This window comes from Mastigoproctus giganteus, chromosome 4, assembly GCF_048544385.1.
Source record: "Mastigoproctus giganteus isolate SK-2022 chromosome 4, ASM4854438v1, whole genome shotgun sequence".
NCBI lineage: Eukaryota > Metazoa > Arthropoda > Arachnida > Uropygi > Thelyphonidae > Mastigoproctus > Mastigoproctus giganteus.
Genome location: NC_143578.1, coordinates 115,479,601 through 115,499,251, shown reverse-complemented (window position 1 = coordinate 115,499,251; position 19,651 = coordinate 115,479,601). Strand labels below are relative to the sequence as shown.

The 19,651-nt window shown below is 41.5% G+C and overlaps 1 protein-coding gene across 1 annotated transcript in view; it reads left to right on the top strand.

Moving 5' to 3' along the window:
• LOC150087008 (calcyphosin-like protein) overlaps positions 1 to 19,651 on the top strand; it is a 103,997-nt gene that overhangs the window by 2,035 nt on the left and 82,311 nt on the right. The window contains exon 2 of the mRNA XM_090372900.1: positions 18,423 to 18,536. Within this exon, the coding sequence (XP_090229026.1) occupies positions 18,466 to 18,536 (71 nt within the window). The 5' untranslated portion in view covers positions 18,423 to 18,465. The remainder of the gene's footprint in view (positions 1 to 18,422; positions 18,537 to 19,651) is intronic.

Below are 19,651 nucleotides of genomic sequence, written 5' to 3'. Positions count from 1 at the left end.
ATTTAATAAATTTAATTTTTATTTTTTAGCCCCATGGCACCTAAAAGAAAATGTCTTTTCAACGAAAAGTTGTAAGAAGAGTTTCCTTTCATTAATGAAACTCCATAGAAAAAAGTCTAGAGGTGTCAAATCTGGGGAACGAGGTGGCCATGCTCGACCAATCCGCCGACCTGGGAACCCCGGGAGTTCATATCTGGTGAGTATGGGCTTGGCACACCCTGGGTTCTGAGCTGGATATCATCATTCTTCTCTTTCTTGGTGATTCCTTTCTACTTTCTCTCTCTAGGTAACTAGGAAATTTTTTTTTTTTTTTTTTTTTTGGCTGGTGCAGCATAAGCTTCAGGCTTCCTTGCACTGTATGGCTAATAATAATAATAATAACGGTTATTTAGGAATTCCCTTACCTCCGTGAGGTAGTGAGGAGGTGCTCCATCTTGCTGAAAGTGAAAGCTTCCTTCGTGGTCATCTTCGTCGAACTGTGGAATGAGAAAATTTTCCAGCATATCCAGATACACGATGCCGTTGATAGTTGTCACATGGAAAAAGATGGGTCCGTAAACTTTTACTTTGCTGAGGGCGCAAAATTGAGCTGTCACGATTCGTGACAGCTGGAACACGTTCGTGACTCACGAACATGTTCTCTGTGGATAACTCTACCACTAACATGAAATGTTGACTCATCACTAAAGATTATGTTGTCCAGTGATGTTTCGTCTTCCTCTATCCGATGTAACGTGTCTGCACAGAATTCTGGACGAGCAGCCTGATCTAAGTGAGTAATTTGTTGGGTAATCCTGCACTTTAGTGTCGTGAGTCACGGTCAGCCCGCCAGTCACTGTAGCTCGGAACTGTCGTGAATTGCATTCTTACGGGCAGTTCCGATTTGACTGAGCATGCGCAACACGCGCTGTATCTGCCAATCTGTGCGCTGAGAATTGTCACGGAGCGTGCGCGACATTCCTTATCTGCTGGTCCATATATTATGACGGAGAAGACTTCACGGAGCATGCGCGACACTATACACTGGCAATTTACTACGTACGCCCAGTATTTTTTTGTTTTTCGTTTTCAGAAAGAATAAAAAAACAATTTTCTGACTACATAAAGGAATTTTATCAGAAAAATAAAAGTATAGAGTGATAAAAACAATAATGGACTAACTTATATACTTTTTTTTTTCCGTTTTCGGAAAAAATAAAAAATCAATTTTCTGACTACATAAGAAATTGATTTTAAAAATGAAAGTAGACAGTTATAAAACAAAGGAAATAAGTAATTATTGTTAATTTTTAATTATTGTTTTCAGGTAATACGTTTTTTTTTTGCCTGAAAATAATAATATGAGTATATCTGGTGATTATTTGTATATATTTGTAATAATTTGTGCACATTGCAGTGTTACCAATTAACGTATAAGAATCACCCACAGAAGGACAAGGACCTTTGAATCGTAAGGTCCTTGTCCTTCTGTGGGTGACATGTACCTTTTTGTCTTAAGGTTCCTTCTGAGGGAAAAAACAGTTATAATAACTTTGTACTTAAATTTAATGGGTATACAGGCCCATTAAATTTAAGTTTAAAGGGATATGCTGAGGCAATTCAGCATAGTCAGTTCTGTGTGTAGTGGCATAGTGTTTGGGTCAGGTGCCACATGTGGTCTCCCACATCTGCGCCATTAGTACTCTTGTGATGAATACAGAACTTCTGTAAAAGCCAGAAAAGTGTTGTATGTGTAGTTTTGTGTTGGGTTCTGATCTGGCTTCTTGGCCGCAGAGCCCCTAGTGGAACTCCACGTTGTCCGTCACCTTTGATTCCTTTTTCTTCCTCCTCCTTCCTTTTTACCCCATCTTTCAGCTATTTCCCTCATTAATGCTCTTTTTTTTTTTTGTGTTCTCCATCAGGAAGTTCAGGCAATCCCTGACTGAGAGCAACCAGAGTACTGTGGACAGCCTGGCTTATCTCCTGGTGGTGGTAACGGACAACGTGGAGTTCTACTAGGGGCTCTGAGATTAATAATTAAAAATTAACAATAATTACTTATTTCCTTTATTGTTTTATAACTGTCTACTTTTATTGGGGGGGACGTAGTGACCAGGTGTTACTGCTTCTCACCTGCCAAGATCCAGGCGCTGGCTGAAAACAGAACACACCATAACGCTTACACGCCCAACACACTACATACAAATGGCCGGTTTTGGCATTAGCTTCAATACAAGAAGTACAATAGTGGCTTATGGGTAAAACCGTGGGGTCCGCCACAACAACACATGAATATCAATGAATGAATGAATGAATGTCTACTTTCATTTTTAAAATCAATTTCTTATGTAGTCAGAAATTTTTTTTTTTTATTCTTTCTGAAAACAAAAAAAAAAAAAGTATATAGGATTATCCATTGTTTTTATCACTCTCTACTTTTATTTTTCTAATCAAATTCTTTTATGCAGTCGGAAAATTGTTTTTTTTATTCTTTCTGAAAACGAAAAAAAAAAATGTACTACGCTACATAGTACATCGACAGTGTGTAGTGACAGTTCCTCAAACTACAGCAGCAAAGCAACCCGCACAAAGTGGCAGGAGTGCTGTGACTCGGGGGAGAACTGAAAGGGGCGATTCTCCAATGCATCACAGCCTAAAAAAATGTGCAACTTGTGAAATGTTTGAGAGCTTGAATGACAGGGTGGACGCCCTCGAAGGATCCAAATTGAGGGGCCCATCAAGCTCTCAGCTGCCCACATCAATGCCAGAGCTTGCACATGGTCATCACGCAACACAGCGGCAACCCCCAAGGCAGAATGCACTGGTCCCACAGGAACTAGTAGTTGTTGGTGACTCTATTGTCAGGGAAATGGGGAACATGCTTTGTAAAAAGGATAGGTGGAACAGGACCAGGGTATGTCTGCCAGGGGCAAAGGTTGATGACGTTGTAGAGCGGATATCATCTTTTAAAGGCACAAAAGGTGATATAGTTGTACATGTTGGCACTAATGATATTAAGAGTAGGAGACCAGCAGAATTACTTAACAAGTACAGGTCACTGTTGAAAAAAAGCCGGGAATTAGGGTTGAATTTGAAAGTGTCTGCAATTCGGCCCAGACACGATAGAAGGGAGTATATGATGAAACCCTTGTCGATCAATTCGGCCCTGGAAAGATTGTGCAAGGCTCAAGGGATAGAATTTTTTTCAGCCTGGTCTGTACTTGTTAACAGGAGAGACTGCTTCTACAGGGATGGGATATAATTAAATAGAAAGCGTGCAAGAGTATTTGCTGCGAGGCAGTGTTAGGGGGGGTCGGAAAACTGCTAGCTTCGGGGGATACAAGGACTAATAGTTTAACAGTAGCCACAGGCAGAGGTGAAGGTGATTCTTGCACAACTTCTATTAGAATAAGTAGCGACCTGGAGCGAGGGGTGTTGGGGGTTTCAGGGACGGATGGCAGTCATCGTGAAATGGTGGGTATATGGGATGTGTTAGGGTAACTAGGAATAGGAGCATGTATGCTTGCATGTATACCAATGCTAGAAGTATAGTAAATAAATTTAATGAATTTGAAGTGTTGGCCAAGACATCAAAGGCGGATATTGTTGAGATAGCAGAGACGTGGTGTCACACAGATATAAGGAATGCAGAACTGGAATTTGGGAAGTACAATGTGTACAGAAAGGATAGACAGGATAGAAAGGGACGAGGTGTTATGCTGTTAATTAAGAAAAACATAAAATCAAAAAAAGTGCACCCAGTTGATATAGATGAACAGTGCACTGTTGAGTCAGTTTGTTGTGACATGAGCACTGTGAAAGCAAAACTAAGAGGAGTGTGTTATAGGCCTAATGACTCAAATGAGTACAATTAACAATTGTACAGAGAAATAGAGTGGGCTAGTAAATCGGAATGTATTATAATGGGGGATTTTTACTTCCCAGATGTTGACTGGAACTGTGGGTTGGTCACTCACACACTAGTCAGACTTTTGTGGATTTATTGGATGATTGTTTACTGCAGCAGCATGTTCGAGAGGCAACCAGAGAGAGTAATACTCTTGATCTGGTTATCAGCAGTGATCATTCGTGTATTAAGAATTTGCAGATAAAGGAACCACTAGGTGGCAGTGATCACAGTGTACTGATGTGGGATTTATTTAAAGATTTAATTACCGTCAGGTATAAAGGAAAGGGTTTTTGCTTCCGTAAAGGTGAGTACAGTGGTCTCAGAAAGTTTTTAAATTCTGTACAGTGGGATCAACTGACGATGTTACCAACAGTAAATTCTAAGTGGGAAGCATTCAAGGAATTAATCGTGGATGCTACTAAAAGTTTCACACCTATTAAGAAATATTGTTCAAGGTTTAGGCCTAAATGGTTATCAAATGAGCTAATGAGATTCGTAACAGAGAAGAAAAACACATGGGATGTATATAAATTATCAAGCGACTCAGAAGCTTATGGCAGATATAAGCTAGTCTATAATCAGGTCACAAAGGAGGTTAGGCAGGTGAAGGCAGATTATGAGAAATCCTTGGCAAAAGATGCTAAGAAAAACAATAAGGATTTTTTACTTATATAAACTCTAAAAGTAAAGGGGTTGAATCTGATTGGTCTACTTGACATCAATGGTTCAACTGTTGATGATCCTGCTCAGATAGCAAACAAACTGAATGAATATTTTGCATCTACATTCACACATGAGGAATTATTAAGGTTTGAAAATGGCAGAAGGTTATCAAATTGTAGCAGGATACTTAATGATTTTGTAATAACTGAGAGCAAAGTGGAGGAGAAATTGTTGAAGTTAAACATAAGAAAAGCACCTGGGGTGGATGGGATCTATCCAGTTATATTAAAGGAGGCGGCAAAGCAACTAAGCAAACCCTTAGCCATAATTATGAGAGCATCCTTGGACTCGGGGGAGGTTCCCACGGACTGGAGAAGTGCAAATGTATTCCTAATTCACAAAGGGGGATCGAAGAGTGACACAAGTAATTACAGACCAGTTAGTTTAACTTCTGTTCCGGGTAAAATAATGGAGTTGCTGGTTAAAGATGCATTGCAGGATCATCTAGACAAGACTGCAGGAATAATTCAGACACAGTATGGGTTTGTTAAGGGAAAGTCTTGTCTGACAAATTTGATAGGATATTATGATGTGGTTACAAAGGAACTGGATGCAAAAAATAATTTTTATATCATATATTTGGATTTCAGGAAAGCTTTTGACACTGTTGCGCATGGAAGACTATTGTACAAATTGGAGCAGAATGGTATTAAGGGTAAGTTGCTACAATAGATAAAAGGATGGTTAAGTGGGAGAAGACAGAGGGTGGTAATCAATGCGTGTTGCTCCTCGTGGACTAATGTTATTAGTGGAGTCCCACGGGGTTCGGTGTTGGGTCCACTGTTGTTTAGTATATTTATCAATGATATTGATGACTTATATCAGGCTTAATGTCAAAGTTTGCAGATGATACAAAGGTTGGCAGGGTTGTTAATGACAGTGTGCTACTGCAACAGGATCTAGATAATTTGGGCAGATGGGCTATGAAGTGGCAACTGAAGTTTAACCTTGACAAATGCAAAGTACTGCATATGGGTAGAAGTAACCCGAGAGAAACGTACCAACTGTGTGGTAATACACTTAAGGTGGTAGAAAATGAAAAAGACCTGGGAGTAATTGTGCAGTCAGATATGAAGTTTTCTGAGCAATGCAGACAGGCTGCCAGGGCAGGTCATGGGGTTTTGTCAATGATATATAGAAATTTTGCTAGCAGGGAAAAGGAGGTGATTGTCCCTCTGTATAAGGCAATGGTGAGGTCATGCCTTGAGTACTGCGTACAGGTCTGGAAGCCTCATTTTAGGAAGGTTGTAGATTTGCTTGAGCGTGTACAGAGAAGGGCAACAAGATTGGTGAGGGGAATGAAGGGATCCTCTTACCAAGTGAGGCTTAAGTTCTGCAAATTGCAGTGGCTGGAGACTAGGTACTTGCACGGTGATCTGATTGAGGTGTATAAAGCCTTGAATGGGTTGAGCATGTTGAATTCTAATTGGATCCTTCCACTTGTTCAGATTACTAACCTAAGGGGGCATAAATTCAAATTAAGAGAGAACAGATGTAGAATAGATGTGTGGAAATTTGCCTTTAGCCAGCGAGTGGTTAATTGCTGGAACAAACTTCCATCTGTTGTTGTGGAGGTTGATAGGTTGAATAAATTTAAGGAGGAACTGGACAGGCATTTGGAGGGAATGGTGTGGTTTTTTTTTTTTTTTTTTTTGGCTGATGCTGCATAAGCTCATACTTGCATCACATGCCACTACTACATAGACCAGCAGATATAGTTAATGTTGTGCATGCTCACTGAAGTCGGAACTTCTCCGTCAGAATATATGGACCGGCAGATACAGAGAGTGTTGCGCATGCTCCGTGACAATTCCCAACACAGATTGGCAGATAGAGGTGAGTGTTACGCATGCTCAGTCAAGTCGGAACTGCCCGTCAGAATACGATTTACGATAGTTCCGAGCTGTGGTGACTGGATGGCTGACCACGATTCATGGCACTAAAGTGAGGATTACCATTTGTTGCATCATGGTAAACCAGTATGGCTGCAAGTGTAAACGTCTTCGTAACATGCCAAGCGGTCGGTTGTGGAACGCCAGTCTCACGGGACACATGTCGGGTTGATTTCACAGGACTCCGAACAAACCTCTCGCTCACCTTTTCCATGACAGCATCAGAAACACGTCGGCATCCTGGAGATTTGTCATGGTGAATAGAACAACCTGTCTCAACAAAATTCTTGTGCCATGAGTACATTGTAAGTCTACAGGGAGGCTCCTTTCCATATTTGGTGCAAAAATTCCGTTGCACCGTTGTCGCAGATTTCGTTTCTTGAAACTAAAATACACACCGAGCACACCCCACTCCTGTGAAAGTAGCCATTTTTGAAATGCAAGCCGCTGGCACCTGCGGCTCCGGAATTCAGCACTACTTCAGTAAAACTTGATGTTTTTTGATACAATATGACAGTTCAATAAATTATATGTCTCCTGAATAAATTTCTATTCACTTACGAAGTTGTAAAGTCCTTTTTTGAATCACCTTGTATTGTGATAGGTTACACAGCACATGGCATATTTACTTACTTATATATATACAGCATATATATATATTTAAAATAATAAAACTACAAGTATTGCCTAAGAATCCAATTATAATAAATTTTTAATTTTTAGTAAATATTTTAATATTTGTTTTTTCAATTATTTCAAAAACCAGAAGGTGTACACTATTTACCAAAAAAAAAATCCAGAGAGTATATGGTGTAAATACCCTCTGGCTACAAATATTGTTGGGATATCAGACACATGGTGTAACACAGATATAAGGAATGCAGAACTGGAATTTGGGGAGTACAATGCGTACAGAAAGGATAGACAGGATAGGAAGGGAGGATGGGGTTATACTATTAGTTAAGAAACACATAAAATCCAAGGAAGTGAAGCCAGTCGACATCGCTGGACAGTGCAGTGTAGAGTCAGTTTGGTGTGAAATAAGCATTGGGAGATCAAAATTGAGAGTAGGAGTGTGCTATAGGCCTAATGACTCTGATCAGTACAATGAACAACTGTACAGAGAAATAGAGTGGGTCAGAAGTCCTCACTAGAGGCTCGTTTCTCGGCCCTGGAAAGATTGTGCGAGGCTCAAGGGGTAGAATTTTTTTCAGCCTGGACTGTACTTGTTAACAGGAGAGATTGCTTCTACAGGGATGGGATACACTTAAATAGAAAGGGTGCAAGAATATTTGCTGATGCTATCGAGGCAGTGTTAGGTGGGTCGGATAACTGCTAGCTTGGGGGGGAGACAAAGACCAATAGATTGACAGTAGCCACTGGCAGAGGTGAAAGAGATTCTTGCACTGCTTCTATTAGAATGAGCAGAAGCCTGAAAAACAAGATGCATGGTATTTCAGAGACTGCTGGGAGCCATTGCGGTACAAGTAAACACGTGGGTTGTGTTAGGGTAGCTAAGAATAGAAACAGGTGCAGGTATACTTGCGTGATATATCTGCCTTTGATGAATTTGAGGTATTGCTCAAAACATCAAAGGCAGATATTGTTGGGATATCAGAGACGTGGTGTCACACAGATATAAGGGATGCAGAACTGCAATTTGGGGAGTACAACGTCTACAGAAAGGATAGACAGGATAGGAAGGGGGAGGGGTTATGCTATTAGTTAAGAAACACATAAAAACCAAGGAAGTGAAGCCAGTCGACATCGCCGGACAGTGCAGTGTTGAGTCAGTTTGGTGTGACATAAGCATTGGGAGATCAAAATTGAGAGTAGGAGTGTGCTATAGGCCTAATGACTCTGATGAGTATAATAAGGAACTGTACAGGGAAATAGAGTGGGCCAGTAAATCAGAGAGTCTTATAATGGGAGATTTTAATTTCCCAGATATTGACTGGAATTTGGGGGCTGGTTACTCACACACTAGCAGGGCTTTTGTGGATTTATTGGATGATTGTTTTCTACATCAGCATGTTCAGGAGGCAACTAGAGGGAGTAATACTCTTGATTTGATTATCAGCAGTGATTCTTCATGCATTAAGAATCTGCAGATAAATGAACCACTAGGTGGCAGTGATCACAGTGTGCTAAAGTGGGATTTACTCAAGGAGGTAACTACCATCAGAGGTAAAGGGAAGGGTTTTTGCTTTCGTGAAGGCAACTATGATGGTCTGAGACAGTATTTAAATTCTATACAGTGGGACCAACTGATGATGTTACCAACAGCAAATTCAAAATGGGAAGCATTCAAAGGACTTATCTTGGAAGCTACTAGGCTTTACATACCAACTAAGAAATATTGTTCAAAGTTTAGGCCAAAATGGATGTCAGATGAACTAATGAGGCATATGGCAGAGAAGAAAAATGCATGGGATACTTACAAATTAACACATGACACAGAAGCCTATGATAGATACAAGTTGGTATGCAACCAAGTTACAAAGGAGGTTAGGCAGGCGAAGGCAAATTACGAGAAATCCTTGGCAAGGGATGCAAAGAAAAACAGCAAAGAGTTCTTTACTTAAACTCTAGCAGGAAGGGGAAGAATCAGATTGGTCCACTTGATATTGATGGGTCAACTGTTGATGATCCTGCTCAGGTAGCTAACAAACAAAATGAATATTTTGCATCGACATTCACACATGAGGAGTTATTCAGCAAGGGGAATGCCAGAGGTGTATTCAACTCTAGCAGTAAGCTACAGAATCTTGAAATAACTGGGAGTAAAGTGGAGGAGAAACTGTTGAAGATAAACACAAGAAAGGCACCCGGGGTGGATGGGATCTATCCAGTTATATTAAAGGAGGCAGCAAAGGAAGTAAGCAAACCCTTAGCCATAATTATGAGAGCTTCCTTGGACTCAGGGGAGGTACCCATAGACTGAAAATGTGCAAATGTGACCCCAATTCACACAGGAGGATCAAAGGCTGACACAAGTAATTATAGACCTGTGAGCTTAACTTCTGTTCCAGGAAAATTAATGGAGGCACTGGTTAAAGAAGCACTGCAGGATCATTTAGACAAGACTTCAGTTATAGCTCAGACACAGCATGGTTTTGTTAAGGGGAAGTCTTGCCTGACCAACTTGGATTTTAAAAAGGCTTTTGATACTGTTGCACATGGAAGACTGCTACACAAATTGGAGCAGTGTGACATTGGAGGCAAATTGCTGCTATGGATAAAGGGGTGGTTGAGGGGGAGAAGACAGAGAGTGGTAATCAATGGACACTGCTCATCGTGGACTAATGTTATTAGTGGAGTCCCTCAGGGCTCAGTGTTGGGTCCATTATTGTTTTCTGTATTTATAAATGATATTGATGATGGTATATCAAGCTTAATGTCCAAGTTTGCAGATGATACAAAGGTTGGCAGGGTTGTCAAGGACACTACTGACACACTACTGCTGCTGGAACAGGATCTGGAAAGGTTGAGCAGATGGGCTGAGAGGTGGCAAATGAAGTTTAACCTTGACAAATGTAACGTACTACACATGGGAAAGAGCAAACCCAGAGGAACGTATCAACTCTGTGGTACTACACTGACAGTGGTAGAGAATGAAAGGGACTTGGGGGTGGTTGTGCAGGCAGATATGAAGTTCTCTGAGCAGTGCAGAACGGCTGCAAGAGTAGCTCATGGAGTATTGTCAATGATATACAGGAATTTTTCCAGCAGGGATAAGGAGGTGATTATTCCATTGTATAAGGCAATGGTCAGGCCACACCTAGAGTACTGTATACAGGTCTGGAGGCCTCATTTCAAGAAGGATGTAGAGCTGCTGGAACGAGTACAGAGAAGGTCAACAGATTAGTGAATGGAACAAAGGGGTGCTCTTACGAAGAAAGGCTTAAGTTTTGCAAATTACAGTGTCTGGAGACTAGGCACCAGCGAGGTGATCTGATAGAGGTGTATAAAGCCTTGAATGGTTTAAGCATGCTCAATGCTGATGGGATTCTTCCTCTAGCTCAGAAAAATCACCTGAGAGGGCATAAATTCAAATTGAGGAAAGACAGATGTAGGATAGACGTGCGGAAATTTGCCTTTAGCCAGCGGGTGGTTGGTTGGTGGAACAGACTTCCATCCCTTGTGGTGGAGGTTGATAGCCTAAATAAGTTTAAGGCTCAGCTGGACAGGTATTTTGAACGAACAGAGTGGTGAAGTGGAAGTGGGTTTTTTTTTTTTTTTTTTGGCTGATGCTGCATAAGCTTGCTTTCTTGCATCAAATGCCTCTACTAATGCTAATGCTAAAGTCAGATTGTCTTATAACAGGGGATTTTAATTTTGCCGATATAGACTGGAACTTGTGGTTTGGCCACTTACACACTAGCAAGGCTCTTATGGATTTATTGGATGATTGTTTTATACATCAACATGTTCGGGAGGCAACTAGAAGGAGTAATACTCTTGATTTGATTATCAGTAGTGATTCTTCATGCATTAAGAATTTGTAGATAAATGAACCACTAGGTGGCACTGATCACAGTGTGCTGAAGTAGAATTTATTCAAAGAGGTAACTACCATCAGGGATGAAAGGGAAGGGTTTTTGCTTTCGTAAAGACGACTACGATGGTCTGAGACAGTATTTAAATTCTATACGGTGTGACCAACTGATGATGTTACCAACAGCAAATTCAAAATGGGAAGCATTCAAAGAACTTATCTTGGAAGCTACTAGGCTTTACATACCAGCTAAGAAATGTTGTTCAAGGTTTAGGCCTAAATGGATGTCAGATGAACTAATGAGACATATGGCAGAGAAGAAAAATGCACGGGACATATATAAATTAATGGGTGACATGGAAGATTATGATAGATATAAGCTGGTCTGTAACCAAGTCACAAAGCAGATTAGGCAGGGAAAGGCAGATTATGAGAAATCCTTGGCAAAGGATGCAAAGAAAAACAGCAGAGTTCTTTACTTATGTAAACTCTCGAAGGAAGGGGATGAATCAGATTGGTCCACTTGATATCTGATTAGACCGGGGTTTGGGCCCGTCACCACCAAATATGGAGGATGCGGAAAGGTCAGGGAATGACCACCGCATATTCCCGGAACAATATGGCCTTAGTTGCTAATGCTTCTAAAATCAAAATAACAACATAACAACAACCACTTGATATCGATGGTTCAACTGTTGATGAACCTGCTCAGGTAGCTAACAAACTAAATGAATATTTTGCATCGACGTTCACACATGAGGAGATATTCAGCGAGCGGAATGCCAGAGGTGTTTTCAACTCTTTCAGTAAGATAGATAATCTTGTAATAACTGAGAGTAAAGTGGAGGAGAAATTGTTGAAGATAAACACAAGAAAGGCACCTGGGGTGAATGGGATCTATCCAGTTATATTAAAGGAGGCAGCAAAGGAAGTAAGCAAACTCTTAGCCATAATTATGAGAGCTTCCTTGGACTCAGGGGAGGTACCTATAGATTGGAGATGTTCAAATGTGACCTCAATTCACAAAGGAGGATCAAAGGCTGACACAAGTAATTATAGACCTGTGAGTTTAACTTCTGTTCCAGGAAAATTAATGGAGGCACTCGTTAAAGAAGCACTGCAGGATCATCTAGACAAGACTTCAATTATAGCTCAAACACAGCATGGGTTTGTTAAGGAAAAGTCTTGCCTGACCAGATTGATTGGATACTATGATGCAATCACAAAAGAACTGGATGCAGGGAATTACTTTGATATTGTATATTTGGATCTTAGAAAGGCTTTTGATACTGTTGCACATGGAAGACTGCTGCACAAATTGGAGCAGTGTAGCATTGGAGGCAGATTGCTGCTATGGATAAAGGGGTGGTTGAGGGGGAGAAGACAGAGAGTGGTAATCAATGGACACTGCTCATCATGGACTAATGTTATTAGTGGGGTCCCTCAGGGTTCAGTGTTGGGTCCATTATTGTTTTCTGTATATTTATAAATGATATTGATGATGGTATATCACGCTTAATGTCCAAGTTTGCAGACGTTACAAAGGTTGGCAGGGTTGTTAAGGACACTACTGACACTATGCTGCTGCAACAGGATCTGGAAAGGTTAAGCAGATGGGCTGAGAGGAGCAAATGAAGTTTAACATTGACAAATGTAAAGTACTACATATGGGAAACAGCAACCCCAGAGCAACGTATCAATTCTGTGGTACTACACTGACAAAAGTGTAAAGTGTATTTAGTGTCTAACGGCACCAGGGGTTCCTCCCATCTCTGCGTTGCTTTCATTGTGGGTGTACCAGTTCACTGGGAAGGCCAGAGATTTAAAAGTGTGTGGGAATTGTTCATGTGTTGTGTTCTGTACTGTTGTTCATCTGGCCATTTAGCCACTGGACCCCTACTGAGGCCCTACGTTGCCCACACTTAGCCCCGTGGAGGCAGACCAGGTACACCAGTATTTTTAGATAAATACTCTGGCAGGTCCTGCCACCTAATTTCCTGAGATTTCAGTGGATAGGACCTATATAAAAAAAAAAAAGGGGGCGGGGGGAGGGATAAACGCTTGAATTTAATTAGGCCGAAAGAGGTTGCAAGTGTGTCGAGTTTGGCATTTCAAATTTTTACGTTGTGTGGGGCATTCGCTTTTCGCTGGCGATATAGGTAGAGTAGGTGAGAGATGGAAGGCTGGGGGAAAAGACAGAAGTATGGGGTCAATAGGGAAGGCGACCCCAGGTATATCAGTGGGGCATGCCCTTGCCCCACCAGAGGGAAATGAGGGAGGTGGGGTGGGGAAGGGGAAGAAAGTCCTTCCCCTCACCCCACCAGGGATAGGGAGAGAAAGTGGGCTGGGCAAGGGAGCCCTGCCCAGTTCGCCATAGCGGCAATTTGCAGTGCCCTCCAGCAAGTGCAGTCTGATGATGACTCGTTGGCGGGGCTTGGTCCTTTTCTAGGTGTGTGGGTTCTTCCTGGGTGCGACGACATCCTAGCTGGAGCCACTCCCACTGGTTCCTAGTTTGATGCTGTTTCATTTATTGTCCTATCCTTTCCTCTGTGTTGATGTTTTATCAGTTTGCCTTTATTTGGTATTTGTGGTCATCTATCATTGTGGATGGCTATTTTTGTTCGTCGTCTATTGAAGACGTCAAGTGCAAATCGGCTGAGGGCTTTGTATTCATCTTCTGAATCCAGTAGATGGTACTCTTGATTTTTCGGCAAGTATTGAATCTCAGTTATAAGTCTACTTCTGTGTTCTTCGTAGCATTCACAGTCGTGCATAATATGCTGCCAGGTTTCAGGTTCTCCAGAGGTGCATGTGGACTCTTCTATTATTCCGAGTGCATTCAGTTTTGCTTTAAATGGGCCGTGGCCCATCAGGAGGAAGGTTGTATTTAGCCCAGGATAGAACCACGAGGGGGCTTTTGGGTACATTTTTGCGACTATCGGTATGAAGCATCTTGTAACTTGACCCTTTGGCGACATCTCCCATCTGTGCTGCCAAATCTTCAACATGTGAGCCACTATTCGTTGTTTCTCTACCGTCCGGCTGTTGGTTGGGTCCAAGGTAAAGTCATGGAGGCAGGTATATCCTTGGACAGTAAATACATGAGTCCACATCTAGTCACCTCGAGGTTCAGCGGAAGAGCTCCTGCTAGGACCTGCAGAGCGTGGGTGCTCACCGTTTTGCATGCCCTAGTTATAGTTAGAAGTATGTTTCTTTGGATAGTGTCCAGCAGTCTTCTGTTGACCGCGGTTCCGGCCTTCCTGAACCAGATTGGCGATCCGTAGGTGATGCTGGGATGAATATTGTTTTATAATACAGTGACAGGGTCTTCCTGTTGAGTCCCCAGTCCCTGCGAGATACTCTTGCTACAAGTGCTGCATAGTTCCTCAGTTTCTCAAGTAGGTGAGGTGAGGTGTAAAGGACAGGTTTCCATCCAGGATAATACCTAGATACTTTTTTTGCTTTGCTAGTTTAATGGTGGATCCCGCTATCTTTATTTGCGGTGGTCATCTGATGTTTAGAGAGCCTTTTAGTAATACTGAGTTTGTCTTGGTTGGTGAAATCATTAACATATTTGTTTTTGCCCAATTCTGTAAGGTTTGTAGTGCTTGGTTTGCTTTTGTTTCAAGTCCCGTTCTGGAGTCCGCTTCCACCATTAAAATGAGATCATCAGCAAAGGCCTGACTGGCCACATTTCCCAGGTCCAGAGCCAAGAAGTCATCAAAAACCATGTTCCACATTAGTGGCCCCAGGACAGATCCCTGTGGGCAGCCCCTTCGGACGCTTTTAACAACTCTTCGGAAAGTTGTGACGACCTCAATTTTCCTATCTGACAGATATGCCCGGACACTGTTATACAAGTTTTCTGGGAGTGCTGCTTTCCGGAGTCTGCCAAGGACACTGGGCCACCAGACGGTGTCGAAGGCCCCAGCAAAATCCACTGCTATTACCAGAAAATACTTCTTGTTACTTTGGGTTGCCTTGGTTATGAGGTTTTGGACTGCTTCAATGGTCGAGAAGCCCGGTTTGAATCCATATTGCCTGGGTGATTCCAGGTTGGCGGTTTTGTAATGGTTCATGATCCTTTTGTGGAGCAGCCTTTCATAGAGTTTGCTTAGGGTAGAGAGTAGGGCTATGGGGCGATATGAGGCTGGTTGGTCCGGAGGTTTTGTTGGGTTTTTTAAGATAAGTTTTAGGTGTGCAGTCTTCCAACTTGTCGGGAAGTTCCCAGTTTCCAGGCATTGGTTGAAGAGATTAAGTATCAGGTTTGGTATATATTCCACGGCTTTTTTTTTTGACCATCTCTGGTTCTATGAGATCCGGGCCGGGACATTTCCTGTTGCGCATTTGCAAGGGCGCACCCTGTAATTCATCGACTGTGAAGGGTGGTTCTATTTCTTGGGTTCTATACGTTTGGTTTGCCTGGCATATTACCTTTTGTTGTTCATTAAGGATACCTGGTGGTTCATGGATGATAGCACTAAGAATATTGGTAATCGATTCCTCCCACGTTTTGGTCAGGCTTCCATTGGGCATCCTCGTTACAGTGGATGCTTCTCCCCTGGGGAACTTGTTTGTGGTGATTTTATACACTACGCCCCAGGGGTTCTCGTTCCCTGTCTTGGAGACCAGGTTTTCCCAAGAGGCTCGCTTGTTCTTTTTAATTTTTTCTGTATAGGTGTTTCGCACCTCTTTGTATTGTTGCCGTAGTACTGCTACCTCTGTTGGTGGCCATGTTCTCCGTGCTCTTTGGAATTCTTTCCGTTTTGACTGGACCTGTTTTCTCAATCTTTGTAATTCTGGAGTCCACCAGGGCATGTCCCCGACTGAGGGGGTTTTCCTCTTCATCGCTGTCTCTGCTGCTTCAGTTATAATACTGGTGATTTTCTCTTGGAGTGTATCTGGGTTTTTAATCTCACTGTCCACCGCCTGTGTGTCCAGTTCCTCCAGCGTTTTTTGCGCCTTGCTGGTCAGTTGTACTCTGAAGAGTTCCCAGCCTGCCTTTTGGATTGCGAATCTGTTTGCCACTTGTCTGTTTGTAGTTATTTTTGTCATTGATCTTCTGATTTGGTAGGTTATTGTACGGTGATCTAATGTGGTCCAGGCATTTTGCACTGTCCAATCGGTCACGTGGGCTTCAATATTCCTCGTGGTTAGGGTGATATCAATCGTGGCTTCCCACAAGGTATTGCAGAATGTTGGCAGGTTAAAGGGTTGGTTTTTGACTGTGAGGATTGAATTTGCCAGGAATTCATCCAGTCTTTGTCCATTTCTGGTTCCGCGGCGGTCCGGTGTGGCACTGTGCCAAACAGGGGAGCGGCAGTTTACATCTGCTCCTACAATTATTCTTTGTCCTGCTAGGGTTGTCTGGACGGATTGGAGATATGTGATAGAACACTGACAGTGGTAGAGAATGAAAAGGAACCGGGGGGTAATTGTGCAGGCAGATATGAAATTCTCTGAGCAGTGCAGATGGGCTGCAAGAGTAGCTGATGGTGTCTTGTCAATGATATACAGGAATTTTTCTAGCAGGGATAAGGAGGTGATTATTCCCTTGTATAAGGCAATGGTCAGGCCACACCTTGAGTACTGTATACAGGTCTGGAGGCCTCATTTCAAGAAGGATGTAGAGCTGCTAGAACGAGTACAGAGAAGGGCAACAAGATTTGTGAATGGAACAAAGGGTTGCTCTTACGAAGAAAGGCTTAAGTTTTGCAAATTAGTGTCTGGAGACTAGGCACCGGCGAGGTGATCTGATAGAGGTGTATAAAGCTTTGAATGGCTTGAGCATGCTCAATGCTGATGGGACTCTTCCTCTTGCTCAGAATAATCACCTCCTGAGAGGGCATAAATTCAAATTGAAGAAAGACAGATGCAGGATAGATGTGCAGAAATTTGCCTTTAGCCAGCGGGTAGTTGGTTGATTGAACAGACTTCCATCCCTTGTTGTGGAAGTTGATAGCCTAAATAAATTTAAGGCTCAGCTGGACAGGTATTTCGAATGAACGGAGGGGTGAAATGGAAGTGTTTTTTTGTTTTTGTTTTTTTTTTTTGGCTTTTGCTACATAAGCTTGCTTTCTTGCATCATAAAGTAAAAGTAAAGTGCAGCCATTATCAACCCACTGCAGGATGGAAGCCTCCTCAACAATTCATGTTGAGGGAAATGGAACATAATCTGCCACGCTGGTCCAGTGCAGGTTGGCAGATCGACCGTATTCAGCAGTCAGGGGCTTGAACCCCGGTCTACTCAAAGAGCGTGTGCTACTGCACTCCCGCTCCTGCCCACTCAGCTACGGAGGCTGGTTCTTGCATCATATGCCTCTACTAATGCTAATATCCTCCACTGCTCTCATCTCTATTACAACCTGATGGTTCTGTTGTATCCTCAGCTCAGGATAAAGGTGACTTATTAGCATCCTACTTTTCCTATAACTCTTGGAAAATCACCTTCTACAACACCAACAAACACATTCCACTCAATGCCTTCTGTGTTCTTCAGACACAAGGACATCAGAAATTTCTAAACAACCTGAATGCCAAGATATCTCTAGTTACTGTTGGAGTTTCCTCACTTGTTATCAGTACTTATGCTCTAGATTTTATGCTCAGATTTCCTGGGAAGGTCACAATATCTTTATTGGGCATAATCCTGACTTCCAGTCTCTCTTGGCTAAAACACATGACAAATACTGTTTCCTCTAGCATAAAAAAAAAAACAAAAAAACTGGTAATTCCTTAAAAAAATTATTTTTTGCTCTTAACATTATTTTTTTCTCTGAATAGCAACAAACTCACTGTCTCTCCACTCTCTGTCACATAGACATTTGGTTTCTTCTGCATGCCTTTTTTATAGATATTTCTATGTGCACTGTTGTTCTTACAAACTGGAAGCTGTAATTCCACGCTCTCTTCCAAATCATTCTAAACTTGTATATCTTCTGTTGTTAAGAAGTATCTTCTTGACCCATACCCACTACTAAAGTACAGTAAGTTCTTATACCTTTTGCATTTGGGGTTATCATATACTGGATATATATATATAAAGATCCAGTGTAGTTCCAGATGAACTGCATCTCATTATAGCTCTCAAATATGTCCTATAAAATAAAAATTTTAGCTGAATGTTTTCTTGTCTGAAAAGACCAAGTTTTGCCTTTCATCACCAATTCAAATCATTATATTTAGAAATGGATGGTAAATGATAAATGCCACGTGTCATTGGAGATCCACTAATATTTATATTTTTATAGTGAGCAATTGCCTAAAATAAAAAAAAAAAAATTAACTGCCAGCTGCATGCAACTGGTAATGATATTCTCTCTTTCTTTCACTTTAATTATGTAGTATTCCTCTTCTTTAAATTTATATTTTGACTGTAACTTAAATTTTTTAACTTTTTTTTTTTTTTTTCCACTTTCAGAAATTCATACTGTTTTAATTTAGATTCTTCATTTGAAGAAGAGATGACATCTTTGGATAAGCTTCAACAACAGTGCCTCCAGAGAGGAGCTACTGGAATTTTAGGACTTTCTAGGTAAAGCAACCATTTAGTTGAGTTATATGCTATTATAATGCTTGCTAACAAAAGCACAAAACTGTGTTATGTCATTAGTAGCAAGATTGTGCTTTGAGATCTCTAACATTTAGCCTACCAAAAAATTAACATTGGTGCAGGTTGTTTAGTAATAGATCCATATTGTTTAGCAGATTGTTTAGTAATAGATCCATATTGTTTAGCAGATTGTTTAGTAATAGATCCAAAAAATAAACATTGGTGCAGGTTGTTTAGTAATAGATCCATATTCATCTAAAAATATATATATATATTTGCATTCTTTCTTTTCTCAGACAGCTCATATTGTAGAAATAAGCAATTTCTATTGGAAAGCATTTGTAAATGCTTTCCAGTAGAAATTGCCTCAGGGCTCAGTGTTGGGTCCATTATTGTTTTCTGTATTTATAAATGATATTGATGATGGTATATCAAGCTTAATATCCAAGTTTGCAGATGATACAAAGGTTGGCAGGGTTGTCAAGGACACTACTGACACTATGCTGCTGCAACAGGATCTGGAAAGGTTGAGCAGATGGGCTGAGAGGTGGCAAATGAAGTTTAACATTGACAAATGTAAAGTACTACACATGGGAAACAGCAACCCCAGAGCAACGTATCAACTCTGTGGTACTACACTGACAGTGGTAGAGAATGAAAGGGACTTGGGGGTGGTTGTGCAGGCAGATATGAAGTTCTCTGAGCAGTGCAGACGGGCTGCAAGAGTAGCTCATGGAGTATTGTCAATGATATACAGGAATTTTTCCAGCAGGGATAAGGAGGTGATTATTCCATTGTATAAGGCAATGGTCAGGCCACACCTAGAGTACTGTATACAGGTCTGGAGGCCTCATTTCAAGAAGGATGTAGAGCTGCTGGAACGAGTACAGAGAAGGGCAACAAGATTAGTGAATGGAACAAAGGGGTGCTCTTACGAAGAAAGGCTTAAGTTTTGCAAGTTACAGTGTCTGGAGACTAGGTACCAGCGAGGTGATCTGATAGAGGTGTATAAAGCCTTGAATGGTTTAAGCATGCTCAATGCTGATGGGATTCTTCCTCTAGCTCAGAAAAATCACCTGAGAGGGCATAAATTCAAA